We start from the raw sequence: 9,518 nt of genomic DNA, 5'->3' as shown, positions 1-9,518 counted from the left end.
GCTCGGAAGGGAAGGAGGAGGCGGAGGCACGAAGCTGGGCGAACTCTCCGCCTTCCCTGCGAGTCCTCGGAGCACCGCACCGGCCACCGCTGGCGCCGAGGTGGGCGCTCCGGGACGGGGCGAGCGGGCGGGAGCAGCTGACCTCCCAGGGTGCTGACCCTCCCCGGGGAGAGGCGCCCAGACCGGGGAGGCCGCGGGCAGCGTCCGCCAACTCACCGTGTCCACGTTCGAAAGAAGCGTTTCACGCCCACGGCCGCGTCTCCCGGGCCTGGAGGGTCAGGGGCTCCGGCCTCTGCAGGTACCCACTGCTCGCCGTGCCAGCCCCCAGCTCCCAGCCCGCCCCGCACGGCCAGCTCCTGGCTGCTGCCTACTCCCCGCCGCCGGCCGGCCGCCCGCACGCCGAGCGCTCCCGCGCGCCAGGGCAGAGGCAGCCCCGGAGCCGGAGGAGCGCGGCGCCTCTGCCGGGAGGGTCTGGCCTGAGCCCGGGGAGCCGGTGGTCTTACCGTCAGGGGAGATGGCACGGTCTCCAGGTCTGAAAGGGAAGAGAGCGCGCCTGTGAACTTTGAAAACTAACTTGAGAAACAATCACAGAGGAAACAGGAGGAGGAAAGGGGACAGAAGAAGAGGGGAAAAGAGAGAAATAGAAGCGTCAGGGGGAAGTGGGAAGGAAGAGGCCAGGCTCCCAGCCCCGGGTGCTCCGGCCGCCAGTCCCAGGGCGCGGGCGCGGCCCTCCGCCCTGCCAGGCCCGGGCCCAGGAAAGCCCCGCAGCACCAGCCCGCGCTCCGGGAGCAGCAGCATCCAGGGGACCTCGGGTGCGGCCGATCCCGCGCCCGGCCAGCGACGCCCCGCAGAGCCCGGAGCTGGCCCAGCCCCGGCTGCCCCGTTCCCGGCCCGCGAGCTGCCCAGGGAGACGCAATCGAGCCCGCAGCGCATCGATGCACCGCTCGGGCTCAGGCTCCCACTCTGCCGCCTCTGCCGCCCGGGGCATCGTCCCGTGAGCCGTGGCCCACCCGCACCTTCGCGGCCGTAAGTGAGCCCGTGCCTCCCCGCCGCCACCGCAGCTTTGCCAGCTCTTCTATGGGGGCCCGTGGGCTCAGCCCCTTTGCTTGGGGCCCAGGCGACCCCAATCGTCCAATCAATAATCAATTTCTTTCGTTCAGGACCGCAGGCAGGCTGGGTGGCGGGTGCGGTGGCCCCCCATTCCTGGGCGCCCGGGAGCCCGAGTGCCTTACCCTGCCCGGTCCTGCCCGGAGATCCCCGCGCCCCAGGGTGGGGAGCGCCGCCAGCTGCTCAGGGGACGCGGAGACCTGGACCTTCCCAGTCCGGAGAGGAAACTTGCAGGCACCCTCCCTCTGCGACCCCGGGACAGGCCCGAGAAAGTTTGCCCAGGAGAAAAAATTGGGGAAAGTGGCGGCGGGGAGTCCCGGGGGAGGAGCCGGGTGGCGCGGGCCCTTGGAGCTACCCCCAGCCACTCCAGCCCGCGGCGGCCTCCTCCCTGGGGCTGGGGCGCCTGCCCGTGGCCTCGGCATCCAGGAGGGGCGCGGGCCCAAACCCGGACCGAGCTGGGGGTTCTGGGCTCGGCGGTGGAGAGCAGTGCGGCCCGGGCGGGGTGGAGGGGGCGACCATGGGCCCAGGCCGGGCGGAGGGGGTGGGCGGGAGCGCGCGCCCGGGACAGGATCCGGGGGCCGGCCCCGCGCCCCTCTTGCGCACTCGGGGCGGAGGCAGACCCTCCCCGGACTGGGCGGGGGTCCTGGAGAGGCCCGCGCTGGGTGCGGGGGCGCGGCGCCCCCGCGGGCGGCGAGTGACACGATCATATCCTTTTCCGTTAAGCTTGCCTGTTGCCGACGCCGCCGCTCCAGCCGCGCCGCGGGCCGAAGACTGGACCGCGGAGCCCGGGCCGTGGCAGCAGCGGCGGCGAAGGCGCGCCCCCCTCGCCTTGACCCCCTGCCCGGGGGCGGGGACCAGGGCACGGCCGGCTGGGGCGGCTCCCGAGCTCCTCCTCCTACCGGGAGCCTGCTTTCCCCTCGCCCGGCCCCCGGTCCCGAACCCGCGCACCTCATCTGGGGACCGGGCAAGAAGGGGGGGCAGGGCCGCCGCTGCTCCCCGCCCCCTCCTCCTTTGGCCTCTGGAGCGATTTGTCAAACTTCCCATTCCGCCGGCAGCGCGGTCCTCCCTCCCCACCCCCCCTGTGCTCCTCCCTCCCGAGCCTCCCGCGCCCGCCCTCCTTCTTCCCTCCGCACGTTCGGGATCGCGGTGGAGCGCAGAGAGGGGGGGACACTGAGAGCCTGGGCGCAGCAGCATCCTGCGGGCGGCCCTCTCTGGGGGGGAGGCTGAGAGCCAGCCCGCCTGGCCCCCCCTCGGGCCCGCCGCCCCTCCCTCCTGCTCCTCAGCCCGGCAGCGGCGGTGCGGCGGCAGTGGCAGTCGCCGGAGGAGCATCATGCCGAGGAGGAAGCAGCAGGCGCCCCGGCGCGCAGCAGGTACGAGCCGCTTCCTCTCCTCCTCTCCTCCTCCTCTTCCTCCGCTCGCCCGGGGCTCCAGCCAGTGGCGACCCTGCTCGGCTGGCCCCGCTCCCGCCCCTCTGCCTCTGCCCGCGCAGAGTGACTCGGGGCACAGGCTCCTCGCTGCTCTCCTCTCTGGGTGCCTGTGCCCACCTCCCGGACCCGGCGCCCTCCGGACACCAGCCGCGTTCTGTTCTAGCCCTGCTGGCACCCACTTAGGGCATCCGGCGACTGAAGCCGGCTGGCTCCTGACTCCTCAGCTCTCTGGCTGCGGAGGGGGTGGGAAGGAGCCTCTACTGTGTCTGTCTGTGGGGGCAGGCGGGGTCACTGAGTTCCCTGGGATGGGACACCTTTCCTGTCCTCCTGCAGCTGGCGGGCTGGGACTGCCAGGTCACCTTACTGCCAACCGGATCGAGTCTTCCTTTATTGGGCCCAAACCGGGCACAGCGGTGGTTGAAACCAGAGCGCACAGAGTCTGGGTATTGTCAGATGACTGTCAAGCCGGTGTTAGATGCTGGCGTGCCATTTACCCGGCTGGCTCCCCCTCCAGCCCCTGCTTCCTCACACTGCCTCTCCCACCTCATTGCCTCCTAGCACTTAGTTCTGGGATGTGTCTGAGTACTTTTTTTCCTTTTTTTTTTTTTTTTGCCAGGAGTGTCAACTCCTGTTAAGACTAAGCTTTTTATCTTTTCTAGAAAAAGCATCATTGAAAATCAAACCGAACCCACACACATAACATTATTTTGCAATAATGTCAGTTGGGGGCATGTTGCTTGGAAGAAGGGGTACTGGCCCCTTGCCACCCTTGATTTGATGACTGATTGATCGCCTGTCATGCTGCTGCCTTTGATCTATTCATTCCCAATAAACATCAATAAATCACTGGCAATGGTGAGGCCAAGCTGTGTGACGTCACTAGGGCCCTGTCAGTGCAACTTTGGGATTTGGGACCCACTGCTGAGAGGACCACGTATGGATGGGATGCATTTTGATGAGTAACACTCGTGTGCTGAGGGTCAGAGGCTGCCCGGACGGGAGGCGAAGTGGAGGTTTCTTTCTTTCGTTTTCTCTTCTTTTCTGTTTTTTTTCCTTTGGTGAAAGGAGGGAGGGCAGAGAGAAGGGCCAAGACCTTGCCTGGTGCCTTCTTAGATAAAGGTGTTGTGCCTGTAGCAATGGTGGGTGATGCTCAGGGCCCTGTCCTTCCTGCTGACCAGCTGCCGGTGGAGCTCACAAGCTGGCTCCTCTCAGAACTCCTTACAGAGGGCGGCAGGGTGGATGGGTTGTGGGAATGAGAGTCTTTCTTCTCCCAGAAACGTGCTTTCCTGTTAGTGTCTTAAGAAAATCATAGGATAAATAGGTTTGGTTTGAGGGGTGGAATTCAGGTTTTGTTCTCTATGCCCAGTGTGGCCCAAATTTAGAAAGTTTGAGCTCGCCCAGCGTGGCTGTAGGGAGGGTGCTGCCTCTCAAGTCATCTCCTGGCGATGCTACTTGACCATACCACCTTCTGCTTTGAATTCAAGCTCAAGAAAGAGCTTATCTGCCTAAAATAACCTCTAAAAGTTTGGAGGATTCCTTCACAGAGCTCGGCAGTAGGAGTGTCTTGGGCTTCTTCCAGTCTCTGGGATTTTTTCTTTTCTCTTTGATGCACATTTTAAGGTATCTGTGTGCCTCAGTCAAATGAGCCATATGTGATCCCAACTTACATTTGGTTTAGAACTCTCTCTACGGTTGGTTCATCTTTCTCTCCCACCTTGCCAATCTGACACTCTTATTTGATAACTTTCTGCTAAAAATATTAGATAAGAAAGAAATGTACATTTTTAAAGCAACCTGTTCACTAATTTTTTGCACCTTTAAAAAGCCAGGCAGGAAGTCTCAGGTTAGTTAAGAAATACTCATTATGTAAAAACTTGACGGCACGACTAATGGGAGATGGAAGAATGGTTTTGCTCTATCAAAATGACCCGTCAAAACGACTTTGTTTCATATTTGATTTAATTGTCTCTCTCCTGACAGGCACATTCATCAATAGCTTAATGGTCAATCAGAAGTTGGCAGCGTGAGTGCTTTCTTTCTTCCCGTACCCTGGTTTTGGATTGACGTTATCAGAGTGCCTTGGCTAGCGGACGTGGGGGGTGGGGTGGGGATGTTGAAGGGTGACTTATTTAAGGAGAGGAGGGAAAGCCTCCACCTCTAGGCCAGCGACAAGTGTGCACAGGCCAGTACGTGAGCTGTGAGAGTTTGGGTGTTTGTTTGTTTGTTTGTTTGTTTAAATGGACAAGGTACTTCCCATTTTTTCCTCCTGTTTTAGTTCTCACAGCTGCAAGTTATAAGGTTCATGCCTGCTTTTGTGGCGTCCTGGGAGTGACGACACATTGATTGCTTTGTACTGAGAGAGAGAGTGGGAAAAAGGAAGATGTCTACTGATTGGTAACTGAAAATCCAGTCCCCAGCAACCTTGAGGATCCTCGAGGATTTTTCCCCTCCAAAGTGAAAGGTCCGCTCAGCCATAAAAAAAGAAAAGTTGTTTTGCCAGCTTCATTAGTGTTCACCTAATTAGCTGTAAACCTGATGGATTTCTGACAGCTTTAATGATTGGAGATGACAAGCCCGACGCAGTGTCATCCAGCAGAATTAGGTTTGCAGCTAGTTTGATGTAATCAAGTTGATATTACACAGTCCTGGCTGCCTTTAGTTGTGCATTAACTCAATTTTCTGCTGCAGGTGACAAATGGGCTTTGGTACCTGGATAATCATGTCATAGGAATTAGGGCCCTTTTAATGGTCTGGGGTAGAATAACAACCACAAAGGCCTGAGAGCTGGGCAGAGCGTGAAGGCACGGCGCACAGGTGCCGGGCTTTCTCTCTGGGCCAAATGGAGCCCGCCTCGCTGCAAAGCCGAAGCAGGCTCCAGGAATCCCTGAAGAGACAGATTTCTGCACTTTAGAATTTTTTTCTGATAGAAATTATGCATGGCTCGGTGTCTTTTCTCCAAGGGAGAGAGATTTCTTCACCTGCTGGAGAGGAGCCGGCAGGAGTGCCCTTCCTCCGGGTGGGTTTCAGAGGGCCGCACTCTGGTGCTGGACGGAGGTTGCTGCCCGCAGAACTCAGAGGAGTGGGCTAGGGAGGCCGATGCCCGTCAGGGGAGAGAGACCATTATTCCTTGCTGAGCCTCGCTCTCTCCCAATGTTTGCTTTTAAACATGTTGTGTGTGGGTTTTTTTTAAATATCAGGAAAGCATTTAGAGCAACACTTATTAGCAGATAACATTTGATCCATTCATCTTCATTTTCTGGAGAAAATGTAAAATGATAAAAAGCTATTACCTAAACTTTCAAAAAAATCCTCAGTGAACAACAACTTGCCACTGACCTTGGGTGTCTTATTCATTGAGAGAGAAGAGTCTCCCTCGGGGCTCCTAGGGGTCACATTCCCAGGGTGAGCCTTAAGCTTCTTGACTTTGATCACAGTGTTTGGACCCCTTGGCACCTGCTGGGACAGCAGGATGGCCTCGGTGGCAGGCACAGGGGCTCACGCTGCCAGCAGACAGGGCATGCGGTGCCCAGTGCACCACCCTCGCCTTCCTAAGTCTTCTCCACGTACCTGCCGGGCAGCTCTGAGAACAGCTTTCTCTTCTCTCCTGGCGGCTCCGGGAGCATCGGGGCACCGTGGTTCGGCCTGGGGAACGCACTTCCCTCACACCTGCCACACGCTTCTCCTGTGGACAGGTGTCTGCCCTGTGGCAAGGCGGCAAATGACTGCTTTGGGTGCTCTGTGATCCCCCCTTCCTGCAAAATGGGAGGAGCAGCGCAGATTTTAAAAGGAAAATCAAGATGAAGGAGAAAACAAAGAGGGCAGGAGGCAAGGATATTCCCTGGACATCCACACAAGGGAGGGAATCTTCCGGAACCGGCGGCTGGGCCCCCATTATCCTGACAACTGTCAGTTAGGGCTTCAGTGCTCTCCAGGGCCACACTTGATTGCGAGCGGTTGATGTTGTCATTTTGTTCTCAGTTTTGCCTTGAGCGCGCTCATAAACGGCAGCGAGACAGTCAATAACTGATGTATCAGCAGTTACTCCCGAAATTGCCTCACAAGTCTGCATTTTTCCTCTTTTTACTAAAGATGGTTTTGCAAAGTGATGAGAATGAGAGGTGACTGCTCAGGGCCAGGAAACCCAGGTGAGACCCCAGAACTAAAACCCTTCCTCCCACCCTCCGCTTCAGGGTCTGGGAAGAGAAGGGCCGGCCCTGGTGGCGTGCTTCCCCTGCCACGCGTGTCTGCGTCGTGGGGAAGCCGGGGCTCAGGCACAGGCGGCAGCAGCGGGAGGACGGGAGTCCCTGGCCCTGGTGCACAGCAGCCACGTCTCATCCAGCAGCACGAGCAGGTCAAGCCCTTCCGCGCGCAGGCGGGCGGCTCTCCTGCCTGTCCCTGGACGGACTGTAAAAATAGCTTTGGTCTTGCAGTTAGAAAAGTAGGGTGTGTGTCTCCCATCTGTGTAGTGTGGTTACCCGCCGGGCTTTCCTTAAGCCATCTTGTAACACTCGGTAGCATCACCCCTCAGCCATGGAGGCAAACAGCATAGCACAGGACGTGGTGGCACTTCCCCACACTCGCTCAGGTGTGCGTGTGTGTGTGTTCGTGCGCACGCACATGTGTGTGTTTGTGTATGTGCGCGTTTGTGTGCGTGTGTGTGTATGTGTCTGTGTGTGTGCGTATGTGTGTGTGTGTGTCTGTGTGGGTGTTACTTATCCTCCAAATGGTGGTTTCTCTATCTGAAGTTAGAAACGCAAGGTGAATACAATATATTGTATTTGGTAACAATGATGTGGACTGGTACATCCAGACAGATAATGTGCAGTTGTAATTAGACTCAATAGACAGGCAGTCATTTTTAAATTCTTTGACACATGCATAAAACAGTCATATAATAAGATAAGATGACAATTTTATGTTAGGTTGATAAAGTGCCCGATACATGCATTTAAATGTCTGTAAGCCTTTAAAAAAATCCAGACAGATTAATTCTAGTTTCCAGTATTTGCAGTTAGTCATTAAATTAATTTTTAAATCCTACTAAACAATGGCTATGAATGTTTTCTTTTCCCCTCGTGGAATTTTTACCTGAATTGTGAGGAATGGATATATAGACTTGGTAGCTTTCTCTAATTTTTTAAAACATTTGTAAACATTTATGTTAAACACGTAAAAATTCAGGTTCCTGTTTGTGACTAGAATAATGCCGTGCATTCTGAGAAGGCATAGACCATCTTCTGCTCGTGACCAGTGGCCTGTCAGGCTCCAGGGTGAGGAGTCTTGACTCGGAAGATTACATGGTGTCCTTGACCAAACACTGAATATTTCATAAACCCCATTTTAAAAAGAAGACATTTCAAGCACATACACTTGATTTGATCAGCGCTTAGATTCTTTGGTTTAAGTACTTTCAATTCTGTAGATTATTTTAGTATTTCAGCCAGCGCAGCCACGAGATGTACTGAGGGGGAGAAAAAGCCTTTCTCTAAAGGTCGCGTTACCTGGGCTCTTCGACCATCTTCTCTCCTTATTTTCTCAGATGTGCAAAGGGGATGCTCTTAAAGAATATTTCAAATTTGTTTGGGCTTAATGGTAAATTATTAATTCATACTGTCAGGACACATGTTATTAATTATGACTGTGTTTTCTTCATCCAGAACAGCTGTTGGGGAAACAGGGTAAGTTCAGATCGTCTTCGAGGGGGAGGCACCAAAGCAAGGAGCTTACCAGCTCCTTGTCATCGTAGCCCCGGTCCCCGTGCTGTGGGACAAATGGTCGCAGGGGGCAGAGTGAAGGGGCGAGAGGAATGATTAATTCTAGACCAAGATGGGCGCTGGCCAATGCGACCTGCGGTTCCTTTATGAAAAGGTAGGCCTGACTCCCGTGCTCCGGCCCAGCTGGGACTCTGGTGGAGCCTGCCTCCTCCCAAGCCCAGCCTGGGATGGGCTGCTCTGCATCCCACAGACGGTGCGTTTTCTCCGTCCCAGGCAGGCCAGAGGTCATGCTCTCCAGTGGCTGGTCGTGGAAAGCAAACTACTCTGAATGCTTGTTTGTTCCCCAAATTGGAACATCCTTAATGGAGAGCAAAGGGCTGTTTGGTAATGTATGTGAAGTGACTCAAATTCATTTACTTTTGATTTTCCATCTCCATCATTAAATCTAGTCCTATGTGTTCAGTTTCCTCCGAGTTCTTTGAGAAATGCATGTTGCATAAAATAGGCAATTTTTAATGAACAATTTAATGTAAATGGGTTTTGAATTTAAATTAATATTAATGAAGTCTTGAGTGAATTTATTTTGCATACGTAAAGACTTGTAAGTCGCACCCATGTGCTTCCTCCTTTATGTAGTAACAGTGGCTGTGTGGATTACCCAGCCCCTTTTAAAGATGTACACTTAAATTAAATTGATTTTATATGTCCAACAGTGCCAACATATTATTAGGCAAAAGCGTTACTTCATTTAAAGAAAATATACCTCATTTCCTGCTAATCCCCCTGTTTCTCTTCCCTGCTCTTCCTGCAAGCTGCCGCTGGTGTGGCCTTGCTGCTGGGAACACACAGACCAACAATGGTTTACAATCAGGATGCTTCCTTTCTCCGGCTTACCTCTGATGCATTATGTATCCTGGGATGATGGGAAGTTCTGTAATTAATTCTGTTAGATGTAATTGCTATAATCACTTTGATGTTACACATAATAAAGGTAATATGGTAAGCATGTAAGAAATATAAACACCTTATTGTAGCACTACTGCTACACCCTCTCGGCAAGCCTAGTTCAGAGACCGTGTTCTTCACTAGTTCTGGTCATAGTGACAGTTCACTCAGCCACGTTCATTGACATTCCAACGGAGAGTCATTCATTCGGAAGGACGGGCCTGGGCTTAGAGGGCTCTCCAAGCCGGCGGCCTGGGAATCTTAATGACCTTTCCCTTAAGGAGGTGGCTCATTAGGAAAAGGTGCCCATTTTCTCCTGTGGAGG

The 9,518-nt window shown here is 54.9% G+C and overlaps 1 protein-coding gene across 1 annotated transcript in view; it reads left to right on the top strand.

Annotated features, from left to right (window-relative positions):
* The first annotated feature begins 2,250 nt into the window (after positions 1-2,250).
* Positions 2,251-9,518, top strand: part of TSHZ3 (teashirt zinc finger homeobox 3) — a 54,824-nt gene continuing 47,556 nt past the window's right edge. Inside the window, exon 1 of the mRNA XM_070398298.1 lies at positions 2,251-2,477. Within this exon, the coding sequence (XP_070254399.1) occupies positions 2,438-2,477 (40 nt within the window). The 5' untranslated portion in view covers positions 2,251-2,437. The remainder of the gene's footprint in view (positions 2,478-9,518) is intronic.

This window comes from Myotis yumanensis, unplaced genomic scaffold (assembly GCF_028538775.1).
Source record: "Myotis yumanensis isolate MYYU_CA2020_CCGP unplaced genomic scaffold, mMyoYum1.0.hap1 SCAF_18, whole genome shotgun sequence".
Lineage (NCBI taxonomy): Eukaryota > Metazoa > Chordata > Mammalia > Chiroptera > Vespertilionidae > Myotis > Myotis yumanensis.
The sequence above is the reverse complement of the archived record's forward strand: the minus strand, read 5'-3'. Positions and strand labels throughout refer to the sequence as shown.